The sequence below is a fragment of the Ictidomys tridecemlineatus genome, chromosome 4 (assembly GCF_052094955.1).
Source record: "Ictidomys tridecemlineatus isolate mIctTri1 chromosome 4, mIctTri1.hap1, whole genome shotgun sequence".
NCBI lineage: Eukaryota > Metazoa > Chordata > Mammalia > Rodentia > Sciuridae > Ictidomys > Ictidomys tridecemlineatus.
In genome coordinates, this window is record NC_135480.1 from 62,909,454 (window position 1) to 62,931,277 (window position 21,824).

A 21,824-nucleotide genomic window follows, 5' to 3' on the forward strand; every position below is an offset into this window, starting at 1 on the left:
GACAGGCTGGGCAAAGCCTTTTGAGACCAAAAGAAACCTCTCAGATAAGTCACAGCCACTATGTATTGAGTGGCTACTAGGGAGGGACTTTGCATTATACATACATATACATATACATTCATAGATTATTTCATTTCCTCTCCCGAACAACAAACAGACAGGTAAGTACTACTATTCCCACTTTTGAAATGAGAAGAGTATCCCAGAGGTGAAGTACCTGAGATCACAGAGCAGGTAAATACCATCGCCAGGGACCCTGCACTGTCCAGGAATTTGAGCTGCCTAGGGTGGATGGGTCCTGGACTTCCTCACTCAATGTATGCTACATGTCTATGGGAGCCAGGCCCTCTTCTGAGCACTAGGAACACAGAAGAGTAAGATGACATGCTTTCTGTTCTCACCAAGCTCACATTCTAGCAGTTGGAGTTAGACTAGAAAAATGTAATCAGGTGGGAACAAGAGAATTCCCAATGTTAAAGTTGTGACTTGATAAAGCAGTGTAAAGTTTAGGTGACAAGGTTGACTACTTTAGAAATGGCTGTAAGGGAAGGCCTCATGAGAAGGTAACATTCATGTTAAGAACTGGAAGAGAGAAAGAGCCATTCATGAAATCCAGGGAAGAACATTCTAGGTGGAGCAAATACATGGGAAAGTTTCAAGCCAATGTGGCTGCCCCAGAGAGAGCAGGCATAAGGTGAAGTTGGAGAATCAGACAGACATGGGATCACACAGAGCTCGCAGCAGAGGGAATTTTATTGTAGGTGCAACAAAAGCCATTGGAGGGTTTTAAGAGTGCAATGACATGATCAATTTCATGTTCATGAAAGATCATTCTAACTGCTGTGTGGATGATGGATTTGGGGAGGTGAACAGAGAGACTGTTAGGAGGCTGGTGTAGCAGCTCAAGTAAGAGATGAAGATGACTTAGGTCAGAGGAAGTGATGGTGGCGGGAAGTGGAGGCACTCCAAACACGTTGGAGATACCACAGGACTATTTTCGCAACAGTCTTTTGGGTTGAAGAAACTGCGTGTGTGAACTCTGGGGAAGGAGAGAGCTCCATTGGATCACAAAACTTGGACTTTGTCAACTGGACCACATGATATGTCTGGAATTTTCTGTTATGGTTTAGTTTTGTTCTCTGGCTACATTTCATAAAATTCTTCTTGAAAAGGTTGACTGGCCTCAGATGTGCTAAGGAAAACCACAGGGAGGCAGCCATGGGGGAGCTGTGTCTCTGTCTGTGTCAACAATCTACCTGAGAAACAGTGGAAGCAAGGGAGAATCAGGAAAAGACCAGTAGGAAGGAGCCCCTGGGTGAGTCAGCTGAGGGCTGGCCCACCTGCTCCTTCACCCTGGGCCTCCTCAGGAACTCTTCTCTTCCTCTTTTTGCCTTATCTAGGAAGGCTCTGCTTTCCACTCTTGATCTGTGCAGGGTTACAGAGGGGCAGACGGCTGGCTCTAGCTAGGAGCTAAGCTACACTTTCCCGCCCAGGCAGAGAGCTGGGACCTCTGGACTGGGCACCCAGTGACTGAACCAAAGCCAAGGGTTTTTCAAGCCTCCTAAGCCACTCCCTCATCTCCTACCTTTCCAACCTCACACCTCACCTGAGACTCTGGATCACAAGGGGGTGTCATTTGTTCTACCTAATTGATTTTACAACGCCCTGTGGAGACACTGGGATGGTGTTATTATTAGGATGTTAAATATTACCTAGAGGCCCATGGGTTAAAGGATTAGTCCCCAGGGTGGTGTTCTGAGGAGATGCTGTGGACCTGTAGGAGGTGGGGTCTTGTGAGAGGCCCTTAGATCATTTCGAATATGCCCTTGAAAGGGATTATGGGACTCTGGCTTCTTTCTCCCTTTTGCTTCCTGGCCACACATTGAGAGGTTTTGCTTTGCCATACATTCTTGCTATGATGTGTTACCTTGCCACAGGCCCAAAGCAATGGAGTTGATTTATCATAGACTAGAACTTCCAAAACCACGAGTCAAAACAAGCCTTTTCTCTTTATAAACTGATTATCTCGGTATTTTTTCATAGTGACAGAAAGTTGACGAATACAGTTGGGGTGGGTGAGAGGAGACAAGTGAGAACAAATTTGTGGTCTCTGCTTCAGTTGGCTCAGCCTTTGGCAGGGCATCACACTGGACACCTGTGAGGGTCCAGCAAGACCTGTTCTTGGGGACTCAATTTGGAGGTACAGTAACTGACAGATGCAAATAAACTATGAATAGTAAATAAGTAAAAGGAACAAAGAAACTTGTGTGGAATCCCAGAAGGAAAAACTACTTTCAGGCAGTCGTCATCTGCCCTTTTGGGCAGTCTTGAGGAAAACAAATATTTGGGCCAGTAGAGTTGGGGGAATGCATCTTGGGGCAGGGCAGGAGAGGTGGCTGGAGGGAGTCATATGGGAAAGTAAAGAATGGGAGGGAAGGTCAGAAAGGCTCTGACTTCGGCTGTGTGGGAGGCAGACGATGGCCCCAGCACCAGCTGGAAAGAAGCCCCTGACCCACTGTGACCTAGCTCTGGGAGGCACCCAGGGACCTCTACTCCTATGTATTGAGAACTCGGTAAATGAGGTGTGGGTGGCCAGAGGAACCTACCTCAGAGCAGGTGCAGCGCAGGCAGTACATCAGGCCTTGTGGCTCCAAATAGGGGTGCCAGCTGTCGCCAGGGGAGTACTTCTTCCCGTGGAAAAGGCAGAACATGTCTGGGCCTGACAAACCAACAATCGCTATTAGTCCTGGGAGGTGCCAACCCCAAGACCGGCCTCATCCCTTCTCCTTCCTAACTTTAGGAACAATGTCATCTGAGCTCCTTCAGATGGTCTCTTCTCTTCAGGCAGAAGAGATCCACTGAAACTGCTCTCCCAGTCAGAGGACCAGAATGTCCGAGTTTGGATCTCATCTTGACCACACACTTGCTATGCGACATCGGTCATGTTTCTGCCCCTCTCTGAGCTTTAACAGTTATCTTACAGGGCAGTGAGGGGATGGAGCAGTAAAAATGCTTTACAGCCAGGTGTGGTGGTGCAGGCCTGTAATCCCAGTCACTCAGGAGGTTGAGGCAGGAGGATGGAAAGTTCAAGTCCAGCCTCAGCTACTTAGCAAGACTCTGGATCAGTGGTAAAGTGCCCCTGGGTTCAATTCTCAGTATTCTCCCCACAAAAAAAAAAAAAAAAAGCTTTACATATTTAAGTAGTGGTATAAATGGTAGATGGGTAGTATGTAGTATGAGGCCCAGAGAGGATAAATTATATTACTCATGCATCAGAGCAAGTCAGTCATCAAGCAGGGACAAGAGGAGCCTAAGTCTCCTGACTCTCTGTCCAGTGCTCCTTTTGCTCTCACAATAACTGATTTCCTTTTCCTTTGTCCCTTTCACCTCTCATAACCAATCCACTCCTGCCCCTTCTTTTACCCCTCCCTACCTAGCCCTGGTCAGGCTTCCCCATCCAACACTGTACCCTCTGCTGACCACTCTGCCTCTTGCCCTGTCTCCATCAGCCATCCTCCATGGATGAGCTTCATCCCAAAAGGGATACTTTCATTCCTTTGAGAAAACTCTCCATTATCCAATGCAAGCTAAGTACCAGCAAAAGCATGCTGAATTAAATGAAAATGAAAACTAGAGAATGAAAACATTTATTGACTTCTCTGTGTTACACTTTTTCTGTAAGTTAATGATCTCAACATTCTGTCTTGAGAATTAAATAGAGTAATGCTTGGAAAGTGCTTACTGAGCCCAGTTCCCAATTCTTAGTTGAGTGTTACTCTTATGATTACAGCATTGATCACAAACATTTTATTTAGAGACCCTGTCTCTAAATAAAATACAAAATAGGGCTGGGGATGTAGCTCAGTGTGAGTGCCCCTGAGTTCATTCCCCGGTAATCACCCCCCCACACACACATACACATACACAAAACAAGAAATCTAGACTGGAATGATAATATCTATCCTACTGTGGCTTTCTGATAGTTATCTTAATTATGAGAAGGCTAGGTTAGAAAATAAAGGCTCACAGAGACAAGTGAAGTGCCTGAAGTCCTCCAGCTAGTGGTCTGAACCCAGGGCTCCAGGCTCCAAGTTCCTCTGGGCTCAACCCATCACTTTGGCTTTAACCCAACTCCAGGCCTAAAACTTCACTTGTCTCTGCTGCACCAGCCACCATCCCCCATTCCCTGTTTTTGTCTCCTAAACCTCTGTTGGTCTAGAATCTAGATGTTGCCTTTCATAACTCCCCCTTCCCACTTTATAGTGTCAGAAATGTGGACTCACACTTTCTGAATCACTTCTCTTAGTGTTCAAGCTTAGGAAGTGGCAGAGCATGGCAGCAGCAACTAGTTGGGTGGGGTGGGGCTCACACCGGGCTGCAGGGAATCCCCCTAACCATTGATGGTGGGCTGGAGCACAAGAACAGGAATTCATAGGCCATCTAAACCTAGGAATGTTGTCTCTGTAAGAAGTTGATATAAAGCCAGGGGTGGTGGCACACCTATCATCCCAGTGACTTGGGAGGCTGAGGTAGGTTGGATCACCTCAGCAATTTAGCCAGGCCCTAAGCAACTCAGTGAGACCCAGTCTCTAAATAAAAATATTAAAAAGGGCCAGGGATGTGGCTCAGTGGTTAAGCACCCATGGGTTCAATCCCCAGTACAAAAGAAAAAAGAAAGAGAAGCTGATATCAGGCTCCTCACACTGCTCCTGCTCAGTCCTTTTGGGCCTCCTTCCCAGGGCAAAGATTTGAGGCCACTGTCAAGGTGCTTTTGTCTGCTTTAGTGGGCCACCAAAGACCCCAGAAACACATAGCTTAGTTCTCTCCCTACCCCCATACCAGCACCCCACAGTGCAGGGAGTGACCCATTTGCAGATCCCTTTCCCCAGTGAGCCAGTAAGGCCCAGCTGGCTGTCTGGTCGGCCGTATCAAATGGGCTGTGTTTATCTCTGGGCCTCCACTGGCAGAGGATGGAACACAGGCCCAGCTGGGACGCTGGTCAGAGCCAGCCCAACTCTCCAAGGACTGAATAATGTCTTTCTTCCTCAGTCCCCTCCCCCCACAAGGGAGGGGATGATTGCAACACTGTGGCCACCTTAGGTCTCAGCCTCTTGCTGAAGAAACCCTGTCCTACCTTCCTTGGGGCAGCCCTACAGTCTGGGCCCCTGTGCCAACTGGCACCCCTTCACCACCTGGCCTGCTCAGATGGTGAAGACTGGGAGTGTCTCAGCCAATGCTCAGGCAAGGAGGCCCCTTTCCCCACCAAGAGAAGACTGAAAACATGGGGGGCCTGGCAGGAGGCTTCCTGTGGCCAAAGCCCCACTGTGCCATGCCCCTTAAGGTGAGAGGCCTAAGAAGGTGACAGTGCCTGGAGCGCTCTTCCCCTGGGGAGGTGAGTGCCCAAGGCCATGCCAAAACTAGACGGGAAGAGGACCTGCAAGCCCAGCACCCTCCATTCCTGAGGCCCTGGCAGCAGCCCCAGTCCTTGCATTATGGCTGGTGGAAGCAGCTCTAAACTGTACTAAGTGACATCCAGGGAAGGGTCTTTCTTCCCTCTGTGAGCCTGTTTCCTGTCCAAATTAGGGGAGTGGGGTATGATCTTCAAAGGGTTTTTACATAGTTACAAACCCACAATTTCAGATGCAAAGACTCCAAAGTTCTAGGTTTCTAAGATTCAAAATTTGACAATGCCATGTTTCCGAGAGCCTAAATTTCATTAGAACACAGTTTCTAGAATTGTATGAAGCCGTGGTTCTAAGATTTGATCATTCCAAGATTCCATGTTCTTGGAAGTGTTTCCACCCATCGGGGCTCTCAGGGCTTCCAAGGTGGATTAGAGTGAGGTTCTAGGAGCCACTAGAGCCAATCCTGAGTGACACTGTGAAGGAGGCAGTTGGTGACTCCCCTCCCCCTCCCTTCCTATCTACTTCGTTCATACCTCAGGCTTCTCACTGCTATCCCGGCTCTAGACCTCCCAGCTTCCTCTCTCACCCTCCACCATTTGTCATCCCAGCCATCTATGCTCAGGTCAAGGGTGTCTTCTCTTAAGGATCTTCTGGAGTCAGATAGACCAAGGTTCAAATGATGGATTTAGCTTTTATTTTCAGCCTGAGTTAAGATAAACTAACCATTCCAGGACTGTTTCCACAGCTGTTAAAAGAGACTAGTAATAATCTCTACCTCTTGGGGTTATTATAGAGTTAAATCAGATAATATATGTAATATTCCTAGTGTCTGATACATATTAGATACTCATTTAAATAGTACAAACAGACAAAAACCAGATCTGGTGCTGTTAATTTCCTTAATAGTGTGTTTTTCAGAGCATAAATATCGTTGAGGTCAAATCTCCCAGGTCCCACAGCCACACCCACCCTCTTTCCTGTGGCTCTCTGCACTCTTCTAGCCTAGTTTTTCTCGACAACACCCCATGCCCACACAAACCTCGGGCTGGGATTCAGAGATCAAAGTGGCTTCAAAGGTTGGTGCAGAGAATGAGAAGGCAGGAAGGAGAGGCAGAGGCTCACAAAGGACCTTAAGAACATGGAGGGAAAAGGAAAGCTGTGGAAAAGCCTTACCCTGGAGAGGCATGTGATGAGGTTTGCATTTTAGAATTGTGGTCTATGAGGCAAGCCTGCGGGCAGAGGCTGGGGAGAGGCTAGGCTGTTGCAGTCACCTGTTTGAGCTAATGCTGCACCTGGACCTAGGGCCTGGGCCAAAATGGACCCAGTACTAATGGACACAAATACAGATTTGAGGAACATGTTATAGGTACAGGGAAGACGGATAGGATATAGTAGAGAGGGTGAAGGAGCCAGTCAAGAATGAGATAGAGGTTTGGAGCCACCCTGAATCTGATGTCATGGTGACCCAAAGCATGTCCTTTGCAGAGAACTATAAGCCAACACAGCAGCCTTTAGCTTCTGGTGGCTGAAAGTGGAGATGAGGGTGGTGCAAGGTGACCACAGTGGTGGCAACTTCTGGGCAGGGATCAGAAAATAAAGCATAGTGAATGTGGGACACTTAACAGAAGAGGCACAGATGAGTGAAGGAGCTGGGTGAAGTGGTGGAGAAAACCCAGCAAGAGGAGGGGAGGCTCAAAACAGGCCACCACAAAAAAAAATTTTGGCTGCAAAAGCAGGTGGAAGCCTGCATCGTGCAGTTTCCTTGCCTGGAATGAGATTCCCTGTCTCCAGTTTCATCAACTCCTCCTCACCCTTCCAAAGACAGCCACTGTCTCTAGCTGCCCCAACTTTGCCATACCCTGGCCTCTCCTTTGGTACTGGATTCAGTCCTCTGTTAAAATTCTCATTGCCATGAAACAAAAGTACTTGTTAAGTGAGTGTGTCTTCCTCACGTCACTGTGAGCTTTTTGAAAGGACCAGATCTCATTTTGTGCTCTGTGCTCAATTAATTAATGAATGAAGAAAGAATGGAGTTAACAGAGAGGGAGCAACTCTGGAAGAGGAGCCAACTGACAGTTCTTAATCCTGGAAACCTCTTTCTTTAACAAGAATTGCATTGTACGGAAGGACAGCCAAGTCCCTCTCAGCACGTTTACCTTGCCACCTAATAGGAATTAGCCTTTGACCTTCCCTTCGGGCTCCCTGTCATTTGACTCCCAAACCACCTGCCAAACCAAAGAACACCATGTACAAAAAGGTCAGGAGCCTGGGGCAGATAAAGGGATAAGCGATTCCATAATCTTCATGAGTAATCCAAACTGTCCCCATCCAAATGTGTCCTACGATCTGACTTGAAATTCTTGTGCTATGATAAAGGTCTCTCAGCGTGTCACTTAAGAGTGGGTAGTGAAGTTGGAAACTCTTTCAAGACAACCAGAAAGAAGCTAGGCTGGAGGTGAGGCTGATTGTAGGCCATGAAAATGCACCAGGAGGGCCTGGGGTGAGAGAAGAGGTCTGGAATCGTGGCTGGCCTGTCCCCAGCCTGCAACAACTCAGGAAGCCTGAGTGAGCCAGGCTGCTCAGGAATGTGAGAACTTTTACATCTCTTCCCTCACACCCACGCAGCCATACTTTCTCTATTTATTTATAGTCCCCTCTTCACACAAACAAACTTGCTCCCCTCTGAGACATCAGCTCCACTCGGGGCTCTGGCACAGGATGGGGGAAGCCTCTTAAGGGAATCAGAAGAAAAACCTATGTACCTCAGTGTCTGAGCTGTGAAACCTAGAAAAAGGGACCCACTTTTCTGCAACTGACTCCTTTTACCTGGCACACAACAGATGTACAGGACCTCAGAAGGATCTCAGGGAAGACAGTGGTCAAGTCAGGAAAGGCATCTCTGTTACTGATTGCGGGCAGGGCAGGAGTACAACTGTTTGCCTTCTGTTATGCCTTGCATATCCACACTTACATTCATAGAGTTCTAGAAGGTGAGGGGCTGAGCTGACATTCAATTCCTTCTTTCTACATATCTATATAGGGGCTTGCCTGAGACCACTTGCTGATCTATACCAGCACAAATTCCAAAGCCAGTCGGAAGATCAGGAAATGTTTACAGGACTATCCATCCTCTAAGGGACAGGTAAGAAATGGCTTTAACTTAGAAACAAAAGGACTCAGGCAAGACATAATAAAGATTCTGTATATAAGAATAGACAACAGAAGCTGGGGAACAGCCTTGTTTGGGATGGAGTCCTGTCCAAAGGCAGGGGGATGCCTGAATGATCTCTGAGCTGCACTTCCCAGGAACTCTCCTCTCACGCCGGTTCTTCTTTTTGGGAATCGGAGGGATTCCAAGGCTCTCTCCCAGAGCTGATGCCTTGGCCCACGGCTGGGGAACTTGAGAGGCCAGTCCTGAAACAGGTGTAACAGCTGGAGCAACTGCGCAGCTGTCTCTGGCGGGCTCAGAGCCGGCAAGCCAGGGAGTGAGGCAGAGACCTCTACTGGTGGGAGAGAGGAGGTGCAGAATCTCGGAGCAGAAGACCCAGATGGGGTTGCCTAGAGAGCTGGACTTCAGACCTTCATTCAGTGCCCCTCTGCCTCATGCCCATCTAGACAGTTGCTTGGGGATGCCACGAAGCTGAACAGAAAGGCAGGACCTCTTCTGGTGGGTGCTGCACTTCTCCCAGTGCCCCAGGCCCTCCGGGGATTGTTTCCTGATATCTAAGGATCTGTGTGTCCACTCCTTCCTGTACCTACACTGCCCCAGCTCCTTCTTCTTTCCAAATGTCAGAGTGGACTCAGAACCAAGGCAATCTTTGGATCTTAGAGACTTAGAATGTTGGGTTGTTAAAGCTGGAATGGTCCTCAGTGATCAGCCACTTCCCAGATAGGAAAACTGAGAGGCAGATAAAGGCCACTGTGGGAGTCAGTGGAAGAGCCAGGACTGGAGCCCTGAACTGATTCCAAATTTTCCCTCTGCACCACATCATACCGTGGAGAGCTCCCTTCCTGCCCCAGGCCTGCTTCTAGGGTCTGGGATTCTGAACCAAAGCTTCAATTCCCATCATGCACAAACCCTTGAAGAAAGAATAGAACGGTTGATGTGTTATGTGGTAACTGACTCTCCTGCACAGCACTGGGTGGAGGAAGGGAAGATAAAATAAGATAAAGCAGAAGCATATCTAAAAGGGACACTTACCAAGGGACAAACACAAAGAAGGGAAGCCAATGTAGGGAAAAGAACATTGGAAAAGGAGTGAAAAAATAGGTCACTTCTGGGTCCTAGAGGGGATGAAGGACCAGAATAGAGTGGCTAATATTACACATGGCTGTGGCTCAGCCTGGGGTCAATACCAGTGAGTGACAAGGTCAGGGACCCAGCCTATGTAAGGGTTCCAGCCTAAGGTAGAATTGGGATTCAGTCAGTGAGCAGGGTTGGAGGATTGGTGCTCAGCCTGTGGCTGGAGTTAAAACTCAGGCCGTATTGCTTTGGGGCTCAATCTACAGTTGGAAATGGAACCAGAGAGAAAATAATCTTTGCTGAGCAGTCTTCGACTTTAACAGAGGAACACACCAGAAGCCCTGTTCACAGGATCTGTTCACAGGTCCTCAGCATTCTGCAGGGCGTGGCCACCTCAGGAGTCTGACACCATCCAGACCTCAGAATTCCCATCTGTTGGCACGACTTCTTAAAACATCTAGAATGTCAGCAGGAGATTCCTGCTACCCACAGCAGGCTTGAGATCTCACTTAAATTAAGATGAGGCCCTTCAGAAGAGACCTTTAAATCAGAGCCTGGGAAATGACTACAGGATGATTTCATAGACAGTCAACACTAGACAACAAGGTTCAGAGAAGGGAAGTGATTTGTCCCAATTCACAAGCCAGTAAGTGACAAATCAATCCTCTGTTCTTTAAAAAAAGAAAAAGAAAAAAAGTTGTCGATGGACATTTATTTATTTATATGTGGTGCTGAGAATCGAACCCAGTGCCTCACACACGCTAGGCAAGCACTCTACCACTGAGTTACGACCCCAGCCCCTGTTCTTCTCTTTAAAAAATTCACTGTGCTAGGTTGTGACAAATAATTCTCCCTTTCTGGGCTTCAGTTTAAGTCATTTGATGAGCAGAAGCAGATGAGAAGGCTCTTCCAGCTCCAACACCAAGAAACTTAACACTCCTCCCTGAATGACAGTCCATTTCACCTTAACCCACTGAGTTGGCTCCAAGTCTTTCTCTCTCAAGTCTGGAGCCCTGGATTTACAAGGCTGTAGGGAGATGGAATACTGGCAGGACCTCGTGAGAGGTATGGACTTAAAGGCCAGTGGAGGCACAGAGGAGGGGAAGGCAGAGTGGATCACGTCACCAGGGAGAGTTTGCTGGAAGAGATGACCAAAGTGAGGCCGTGACAGGCTGACAAGACATAGAATACCAGGAATAGGACATGAACAATCCTGCAGTGATCTGATTCTAGGACATCTTTCGAGTGTAGGCCAAGGGCAATGGCAACTGGAGTAAAACCAAGAGGGCTGAGAATGAGAGGTCAAGTGGAAAGCAGTCAGACAAGGAGGGCCTCCTGGGCTGTCTCTTTCAAGGAACAACAGGCAGGGACAGATAGGTGTTAGGAGGAAATCTGCAAGGTTCAAGGAGGGGAAGGAGATGTTTACAGGAGAGTATTTGGACACATTACATCCTTCAATCCTCACCAGGACCCTCAGTTTCCAGGTTTTTATCTCTCTTAAGTGGATGAAGAAATTGGGGCTCAGAGAAATTGTGACTTAGGAAGAGTCACACAACTCTAAGAGGCAGAGCCAGCACTTGAAACCAATACCAAACCCTCTTTATTAGTTGTTTCCAAGGACTTCTGAGTCTCGTGTGCTACTGGCAGGCCAGGGGCATTGGAAAGACATGCAGGCTTTACTTCAGGAGTAGAGACAAGACTGAAACAAAATCCAGCAACACCAGTGCCAGAAAGTCACGTGCAAAAGAAAGGCATGGAAAGGAGAGCTGAGAGGTGGAGAAGAAAGAGCATCAGGCTGGGCATTGGGCAACTGGGCTATTAATCCTAGGCTCTGTCCTGTGTGACCTGAAGCAAGGCACTATTCCTCGTTTGCCTTGGTTTCATTATCGGGTATTTCAGGGTCTGTACTAAGCTCCTTCCTCCTCATTAAGCGAATCTTTGCTTTGATTTTGCATACTCACAGCATTCTAAGAGATTGGCAGGGTATGCAGAAGGGGTCCACCAGCCTATTGGGACAGTACCAGAGAGATTATATAACCTATTTGAAGTTACACTGTTTCATAAGTAGGAAAGTGTGAATTAGGCAACTGATTTTTTTTTTTTGAGGAGCTACCATGTACCACCCTTGTGCTAGCTCCTTTACTAATTCCTATAATTTAATCTTCATAACAGACTTGGGATGTTTTTACTCTCATTCTATAGATTAGAAAACTAAGCTCAGAGAGGTTCCCTCCCTACCTGCTTCACACCCATTGGTATTCAGTGGTGCTGAGATGATGAAGACCCTGGTCTATTTCACTATGCCCTGCTGCCTCCTGGTGTCACAACTCCTAATCAGGGTCCCTTCCAGACACTGTGGGGCAGGGTTTGGAATTAGAGTTCTGTCTTTGGATGGTTTAATAACTGTAAATTCCAGCAAGTTCCTTCTCTTTGCTCAACCTGTTTGCTCATCTGTAAAATGTAAATGCCACTACCCAGGGCACAGGAGTTTGGGATCAAAAGAGATAAGGGACTAGAAAGGTCATTCTACTTAGTTCTTTCCTTCCAAGGGCAGTAGCCTTTGCATCTTCAGCACAGCGGCTTTTTGCAGTCAAACACACCCCACTCTACTAAGTCCCTTTCCCCAAAGCACAGCGTCCTGTCCTCTGGCTCCTGCTGTCAGTCCTCACATCCTCAGGTCTATGGCAGCAGCTCCCTCAGCTCTGACTCTTGTCAACATCCCCTTTCCTCCAGACTCACCAGCCCAGGTCCGCAGAGGAGTCTCCACCCCTCCGGCACAGGTGCTGCCCGAATAGCTGTCACAACAGTTAGGGGTCCCAGATCTTGGTGTTTTCCCGCACATCCCTGGGGCCCGCATCCCTCCTCGACACTCCCAGCTTCCCACTTCTACTTACGCGCTCGAGCGTGGGAGTCCAAGGGGAACCAGAGCAGCCCGAGTCCTAGCAAGGTGGAGAGGACCCTCACCTGGGGAACCATCCTTCCTTCCCCAGGGTCCGGCCACCCGGCACTGAGCAGGAAGGGGAGCCGGGAGGAAGTGAGATGGGAGGGAAACTGAGGCTCAGGGGCACAAATCACTCCACAGACCCACAGAGGGCTGCTGCTGGAGGAGAGTCAGGGAAGGGACTAGAGGAAAAAAGGAGGACAGAAAAGAAGGTCTAAGGCGTGAAAAAGAGAAAGGTGGGCAGAGGACAAGGGGCAAGGAGGAAAAGGCAATCAAAGATCTGGAGAAGGTGAGAGGGCGAGGAGAAGAAAGAGGGGCGAGGACAGGGGACTGCCGGGAGCGCGGCGCTGGGCGAGGCGCCCGGGACCAGCGGTGTTCTGGGCACGCGGGCTGGAGGCAGCCGGCGCCCCCTGCTCGGTGGGCTGGGGGTCAGGCCTCGGGGGCTTGGGTCCCGGCGGGGCGGCGGTCCCAGCGGCGGCGGCGGCGCTGCGGCCGTGGGGGAGGCAGAGCGCGGGCGGGCTGTGCACGCCAAGGGCGCCAGGCGCCGTGCTCGGGCGCATTTGTACTTTGCCGCGGGAAGCAGGCTGCCCCGGCCTGGCGCTGGCCTAGCGCTGGCGCCTCCTCTGGGGCACCGCGGGCTCGTGGATTGGCCACTCGAGAAACAGGCCCACTTTCCCCCCTCCTTTCTCGTGCCGGTCTCAGTGACCGACGCTCCAGGCGCCGCGCCGAGTGAAGCGAGGGGGCTGGGGAGGGGGAAGGGGCCACCCGGGCCACGGGTTTTAACCCCTGACTCCCCGCGATGCCCAGAGTGCAGGCGAGCGGAGCCCGGTTAGACTTAGGGTGGAACTTTCAGGTGGCAAAGGATAAGATGTCAGGGTCGAGGTGGGGAAGTGGACTAGCTGGAAAGGGAAAGCTCTGGGCAGGGTGCTTAGTGATGCATGCACAAAACTCAGCATCTGGATGGAGTCAGGACACTTGCCATTCTTAATTGAGTTGCATGCCACCTGAGTCCGTTCCCCCAGCTCTAAAATGGGAGTTTTAATTTTTTAAAAAATATATTTAATATCTTCCCGCAATTGTTGTGAAAATCATGAGATAATGAACGTTGAAGCACTCAAACCTCATTGAGAAGCTGTCATAATTGCAGGTGCTTAGGATTCCAGTTGCTCTCCATCCCTGCCTTTACCCCTGTTTGCCATGCCTTGGCTGAAAGGGAGCCCAGTGGAATCCTTTGACTTTTCCCTGGGTCTTTACCTCCCACTCCTAAAACAACATGATCTTTCTTTTGCCTGAGCAGTTGAGGCCCGCACACATGTCCCTTAGAGAAATGGCATCCTCAGTTGTTAAAGTTGTCAAAAGTGTTGTCTTTCCCACCAGAAGGTGAGCTCCCTGAGAGCAAAGCTTTACACCAGCCCAGTTTTGTGTACCACGTTTTGTGTGAACTAAGTTAATGAGGACTGAGCTAAAGAAACACCCAAACCCTGTTATGGTTTGAATATGAGATGGCTCTGGAACAGCTCATGTGGTAATTCAGGAATGTTCAGAGGTGAAATGATTAGATTATAGAACTGTAGCCTCATCAGTGGGTTAGTCCAGTTGATGGATTAATAATTTAAATGGATCACTGAGTGGTAACTGTGGGGAGGTAGAGTGTGGCTGGAGGAAGTAGGTCACTAGGGGCATGCCTTTGGAGACAATATTTTATCTCTGGCTCCTCATTCTTCTTCCCTTGTTTCCTGGATGCTATGAACTGGGCAGCTTTCTCTTGCTATAACAATCCATCATGATGTTCTGCCTCATCTCGGGCTTAGAGCAATGGAGTGGGCCAACCATGGACTGAACCTTTGAAATCATGAGTCAAAATAAAAATGTTCTTGTCAGGTATTTTGGTCACAGAAACAAAAAGCCAATACTCTGGAATCAAAAAGGCAAAGTCATTGTCCTGGCTCTATCCCTAACTTGCTGGGCCACTTTAGATAAATACATCCATCCTTGCTTTTGACTGTGACTTTCTCCCCATCTTCTCTTGCAGAGGCACTGGAGGCTGTGGTGAGTGCTAGAGGGAGAACAAATGGGAGGAGAAAGCACTGAAATGGATTCCTACCAAGGCAGGTTTCCAAGTTCAAACATTTCTGACTGCCTGTCTGTAGAGATACCATCCTGGGCCAGTGTTGGGCTGCCTGTTCCACTGTGCTGCTGGCCACTCATTGCCCAATAGTGAACAGTAGGAGGAACCAGTGACCCCAGAAATAGCCTTTCCCACTCTCAGAATCAGGGGCAAACATGATATGGCCCCAGTGCCCTTCCACTTGCCTTCTCCCCCCCCCCACCCCGGAATCTGGCCAATCATGTTCTCCCATAAAGGTACAACACTTTAAAAGTGAGAGCTACGTATGTCATCATATTTCCCTTCTTGCCTTGGCTTTCAGGGAACTCTGAGTTAAATTTAGTGCTTCATGCCTTAGGTGTAAGAGGTGAATTACAATTGGTTTCCCTGCATCCTTCTCATTTCATGTCACAAAGTGTGTCTATCAAATCAACTCTCCTCTCCATCTTCATTATCCCCATAATTAAGACCATCATCATTTCTTCTTTTTTAAAAAAATATTTTTTAGTTATACATGGACACAATATCTTTATTTATTTTTATGTGGTGCTGAGGATTGAACCCAGTGCCTCATGCAGGCTAGGCAAGAGTTCTACCACTGAGCCACAACCCCAGGCTCCCATCATCATTTTTGTTGGACTTTTCCAACAGCCTCTTTCTGAAATTTTTTAATTTTATTTTTTATAGTTGTACACAATAACTTTATTTTATTTTATTTATTTATTTTTACATGGTGCTGAGGATCAAACCCAGAGCCTTGCATGTGCAAGGTGAATGCTCTACCCCTGAGCCATAACCCCAGCACTCCAACAGCCTCTTAATGGGGTCTCCTGCCCTTAGTGTGGGCCCCTCCAGTGTATTTTTCTCACATCTCCCATAAAGAGGTATGCTGATCATTTCTACTACAAATCTGAGTGCATTATTTTCCCATTATGGTTTTCCTATCATTTACATATTAAAATTCAACAATTTCAACATTAGATTCAAGACCATACATATTTTACCTCCTGTCATTGCTGCCTGCTTTATTTACACTTTCACCTACTACTCACCTTCCAAAAGTGGCCATGTATTTTCATGTCTCCATATCTTTGCAAATATTCTCCTTCTGCCTAGACAATATTTTTCTTCCTCTTTCTAGTGAATTCCTCTTATCAAAAGTTAGTTGAGGTGGGCACTGTGGCTCATGACTGAAATTCCAGTGACTTGGAGGCTAAGGCAGGAGGATCACAAGTTCACAGCTAGCCTCAACAATTTAGTGAGGCCTGAGCAACTCAGTGAGACCCTGTCTCTAAATAGAATACAAAAAAAGGGCTGGGGATATATATTAGTGATTGAGTGTCCCTGGGTTCAATCCCCAATACCAAATAAATAAATAGAGTCAGCTGAATCACTTCCCCTCTGAGGCCATCCCTGATTCCTTCAAAGAATAATTTTGAATCCTGTGTGTCTCACAACTCTTGGTATTGTAGCTACTGGAGTCCAAATATTTATCTGTATTTCTACCCTGCTCTGTGGGAGCGGATGCCCTTTTTTCATTTGTATCTGTTTTCAGCACTTAGCAAAGTCTCTGACACACAAAGATACTGAATAAATAGTTAGTGTAGGAAGGGCTGAAGACCTCAGTGATTTGAAAAGACATCATTCTTTCATGGGAGTGCCATTAGCACCACTGTTAACCTCAGTGTTCATCAATAAGAAGCATAAGAAACAAGCTCTTGGCTGGGGACTTCACTGAGTGGTTGAGTGCTTATCTAGCTTGTAGGCTGATCCCCAGCATTGCAAAACCATAACCAAAATACAAGCACTTGAGGAAAGTTTCTGGGTCTTCTATAGTAATACTATTGAAGATAGATGTCCATCTATTATTTAATCTCCTTTAGAAAAGGAGATTTGATAAATTCTTCCGAAATCTGCTTAGGAGGGAAATTCATCTACCCATAGCGATTTCTTGCACCAAGAATTCATCAGACTGTACTTGCTTCCTTGCTAGGAATAGCCCATTGCTTCCAAGGCAGCCCATTTCACTGTTGGACAGCTCTGTTGTGAAGTTCTTGATATAAAACTGGAATCCAATTCTCGGTGGCACCCTACATTGCGCCTAGCTCTGCTCTCACAGCTCTGTATAATGCTTGTCTTTTGAGAGCTCTGCAGAGATTTGAAGCAGAGAATCCCTCTTTCATGCTTTAACCTCTACCAGTTCTGGGCCTTGGACCCCTAGGCCACATTAAACTTTGTCCTTATATGCTTAGCTCTTTTCCCTTCATGCCTCTGCACATACTGTTTCTTCCTTCCTTCCTTCCTTTTTTCTTTCTTTTCTTTTCCTTCTTTCTTTCTTTCTTTCTTTCTTTCTTTTTTTATGGGTACTGGGGATAGAATCCAGGGGCACTCTACCACTGAGTGACATCCCCAACCTTTTAAAAAATTTTTTACTTTGACACAGGGTCTCATTAAGTAGCTGAGGCTGCCCTCCAACTTGTGATCTTCCTGCCTTAGCCTTCCAAATAGCTGGGATTACAGGCATGCCCGGTTTACACATTCTGTTTCTTCTGCTTGGGGTGCTCTTCCTGTACCTGCTCTTTTCTGTCTGGTAAGCTTACTTATTTTTCAAAGATCAATGCCATTGATATCTACTTCCTTCATGCAACAATTATTGAGTGGCAATTCTGTGCCAAGCAGTGTGCCAGGTGCTAGGGACACAACAGAGAACAAGACAAGATACTGATGTGTAGGGTCCAGGATCTCTTTGAAGTCTCTTTGATCATCTCTGAGTTAGCTTCTCCACACTTCTGTTTCTCTAGTATGGCACTGACCACATTGTGTTATCCACAGGTTTTGTATAACCTGTTTACAGTGAATTCCTTGAGAATATAAACTACTGTTCATCTCATATCTCCCCCAGCCTTCAGCACATATCTTTGCCTATAGTAGCTGCTAAATGAAAGTTATATCCTTATTCCTTCAAAGTCTTCTTACAACATGTTATTTATGGCTTAAAAGTTTCCTCCTAGGCTGCAGATTGTTTAATTATGTAAAATTAGCCTAGCAGTATGAATCATAGAGATCAGAGTCAAGGAAAGACTTCTCAAACTAGTCCCACTTAATTCTATCAATAAAATTCTAAAAGAAGATTTATCACAAGGCAGTAAATATAAGAGATCTACATACTAGAGACTACACTGGTGTTTTTCTGGTAAATGTGTAACAACCAACTCTCTAGTAGAAAAAAAAAGTTCTGAATTTTTTCTTTCTTTCTTTTTCTTTTTTCTTTTTTTTTTTGGTACAGAGAATTGAACCCTGGGGCACTTTACCACTGAGATGACATCCCCAGCCCTTTTATAATTTTTTATTTTGACACAGGGTCTCATTAAGTAGCTGAGATATATCCTCAGTCCTTTTTATATTTTATTTTGAGACAAGGTCTCACTAAGTTGTTGACCTTGAACTTGCAATCTTTCTGCTTCATCCTCCCCGAGTCCCTGGAATTACAGTTTTGTACCACTTACTGCCCCTTGCAAAGTTCTGAATTTTACAGTTGCTATTTTCATGGTGGTATAACCACTCCCACTATGGTGAATTGAAACTATTTATGTGACGTCACTGAAGAGTTGAGAAGAGATGCACAGTAGGACACTATTATACAGTATTTCTTCTATATAGACACAAGAGATGTTATAGCCTTCAGGGCATGATAGTAGTAGTGTTTGAGTATTTACTACCTCTGTTTTAAATATAACTTATTTAATGGTAGGTTTTGTAATTTAATTTTTGGTACTAATTGTGTTTAGTCATTAGGTTGCAAAATGTCTGAAAATTTAACACTTGGCTCTCCTGAGCCGACTGTAGCACAGTTGCCCTTCCTAGCTATGGTTTTAGCATCCAGAAATTCACTCACTGTGATTCTAAAATATTCAGAAAAAAAACATTGTCTGGACTGAACATGTACAGACATTTTTTGGTTGTTACTCCCTAAACAATACAGTCAACTATTTACATTGCATTTACATTGTATTAGCTATCATAGGTAATCTAGAGATGACTTAAAGTCTGCATACAGGAGGAGTGTGTGTATGTTATATGCAAATGTTATGTCTTTTTATGACAGGGATTTGAGCATTCATGGATTTTAGTATCCACTGGGGTCCTGAAACCAATTTTGCATCAAAAGTAAAGAATGACTATACACTGCCTTTACTTGATTATGTCCTACAAAGGAGTAAACAGATGAACTCGTGTGTGTGTGTGTGTGTGTGTGTGTGTGTGTGTGTGTGTGTGTGTCTAGTACTGGGAATTGAACCCAAGGACATTCTACCAGTGAGCTACATCCTCTTTTAAATTTTATTTTGAGATAGGGTTTCACTAAGTTACCCTGGCTTTGGACTTATTCCTCCTGCCTCAACCTCCTGAGTTATTGGGATTACTGGCATGTACAGCCACAGCTGGCTAAATTGATTCTTTAAAACTGGGACCAATTTATATGTTATGAGGAAAATCTTATTCAAGGAGCTTATTCAATAATTAATTTGTACAGTGAATAATCCTCATCCTACTCCTAAATTCCCAATCAAGTACATATTTATTCAAAACTCACCATTACTGTATGACATGTTCATTTGGATATCCAGATATTTTGCATTTAGCTGACCTAAGTAAATGTTTGTAGAAGGGATGAGTGAATCCTCAACACCCAAATTATGACCAGTGCATTGAGTGCTCAATAAATATCTATGCGAATGAGTGAGTGGATCTTCTTAAAGTGAAGCTCACTTTATTTATCTGTGTGGGATTGGGTGGGTAGGGCGGGGGAGAGGTATCAGGGATTGAACTCAGGGGCACTCACCCACTGAGCCACATCCCCAGCCTTATTTTGTATTTTATTTAGAGACAGGAGTTTCTTAAAGTTGAGTTGCTTAAAGCCTTGCTAAGTTAGTGAGGCTGGCTTTGAACTCAAAATCCTCCTGCCTCAGCCTCCGAGCAGCTGAGATATAGGTGTGCACCACCAGCCCATCTCTCTATGGTTTTTATGGGACTATGTAAACATTCCTAGGTGGTTTTCCTCCCTCCATGGGATTTTTCTTCCAGGACAATCCAAGTGTGGTCAAGGTTGTATCAAGGAACCACAGTGGAAGAACACATAAATAGCCCTTAATTTTGAAGAGCCCTTTGAGGAGGAGAATGGGGTGGGGACAAAGGTCTTTAACAGCATCCATGAAGTGGGATTTTCCTTCCTTAGTGGGCCAGGTCCTAAGCTCTGCCACCCCCCAGGACCTCCTCTACTGCAGGCATTCTCACTAGAACTATGGAGCAGGAACCTTCTGCTCCCACTTTCTCCACACTCAGAGGGACTTTAGAAAAGCAGTTTGTCCTCAGGCTTCTTTCAGTAGATCTGTAAAGATGTAGCTAGAATGCCTGATAATGGTACCATATGATTCAGGTCACACAGCCAAAGCGAGACTAAGGAGCCCAAAGGTGAGACTGAGGAACCATCAGAGTTATCTTTGAAAAATGTAAATATGATAGGGCTGGGGATGTGGCTCAAGCGGTAGTGCACTCGCCTGGCATGTGTGCGGCCTGGGTTTTATCCTCAGCACTACATACAAAGAAAGATGTTGTGTCCGCCAAGAACTAATAAATAAATAAATATTTAAAAATTCTCTCTCTCTCTCTCTCTCTCTCTCTCTCTCTCTCTTTTAAAAAAATGTAAATATGATAAACCTTAAACCTCTGGATGGCAGGTAGAACACCTTCCAGATCTTTCACTACTATTTGTAAATCCCTCCAGGACCTACCCCTGCCTGACCTCCCATTTCAGTTCTCTCTCCCCTGTGCTGCAGCACACTGGCCTTTCTACTATCCCCTTGGATACGCCAAGTCACCCAGTCCCTCCTCACGGGCTTTGCCTTTGCTCTTTATCCTGCTTGGAATACTCCTCCCTCTGCTTTTTCCACAGCTGATACTTCAGTAAACTAAACTGTCACATCTTCAGTGAGGTTTCCTGGTCTAACCTCTCTAACAATATCTGTCTTCCTGTCATTTTCTGTCATATTGCCTTGTTTTTTCTCCTCTGTGTCATTTTTTATTTGAAGTCTATTTTTTCACTTATATATGATCTCTCTCCCCCATAAGCATGAGAGCTCCATGACAGGCTGGACCTTAATTCATGTTTTTTTTGGACTAGAGATTGAACCAGGAACACTTAACCACTGAGCCACATCCCAGCCCTTTTTATGTTTTATTTTGACACAGCGTCTCACTAAGTTGCTGAGGCCGACTTCGAACTTATGATCTTTTCTGCCTCAACCTCTCAAGCTCCTGGGATTACAAGTGTGTGCCATTGTGCCCAGCTAGACCTTAATTCTTGATCATTGCTATATCTTTAGCAACTTGAACAGGAACTAGCACATAGTAGGGGTTTACTGATTGTGTGTGTGTGTGTACCTCACGATTTTATTGTCTTCAAAATAAAATGAAAAATGTACCAAGTGTGGTGGCACATGACGTAATCCCATGCTATGGTTATTAATCCATTTGATGAATTAATAATTTGAATGGACTACTGGGTAGTAACTGTGGGCAGGTGGAGTGTAGGTAGAGTGTAGCTGGAGGAAGTAGCACACTGGTGTATGCCTTCGGGAGGATATTGTGTTTCTGGCTCCTGCTGTCTTTCTCTGCTTCCATGAACTTGCCATGAGTTGAGCTGTGCTCCCATGATGTGCTCTTCCCCTTGGGGCCCAGAGTGATGAAGTCTACCAGCCATAAACTGGCCTTCTGAATTCATGAGCCCAAATTAACTTCTTCTTCTCGAAGTTGTTCTTAGAGAAGTTGTTCTCTATTTGTTCTTAGTTTGATCACAGCAACAAAAAGCTGGCTAACACATCTCATCTATTGGGGAGGCTGAAGCAGTAGGATTGACAGTTCAAGGCCAGCCTGAGCAACTCAGAAAAGTCTTAAAAAACAAACAAAAAAGGAGGCTGGGATTGTGACTCAGCAGTAGAGCGCACACCTAGCACATGCGAGGTCCTGGGTTCGATCCTCAACACAACATAAAAATAAATAAATAAAATGGAGGTATTATGTCCAACTACAACCAAAATATAAATATTTAAAAAAAGGATGGGGGGTGTAACT

General features: G+C 46.2%; 1 protein-coding gene across 2 annotated transcripts in view; it reads right to left on the minus strand.

Annotated features, from left to right (window-relative positions):
* The window catches only part of Chrdl2 (chordin like 2), a 30,884-nt gene extending 17,573 nt beyond the window's left edge, over nucleotides 1–13,311 (minus strand). For both annotated transcript variants that reach the window (XM_005323195.5, XM_040284939.2), the window contains exons 1-2: nucleotides 12,543–13,311; nucleotides 2,607–2,719 (exon numbers count right to left, since the gene is read on the minus strand). In XM_005323195.5, the coding sequence (XP_005323252.2) occupies nucleotides 2,607–2,719; nucleotides 12,543–12,624 (195 nt within the window). In that variant the 5' untranslated portion in view covers nucleotides 12,625–13,311. The remainder of the gene's footprint in view (nucleotides 1–2,606; nucleotides 2,720–12,542) is intronic.
* Between the last annotated feature and the right edge of the window lie 8,513 nt (nucleotides 13,312–21,824).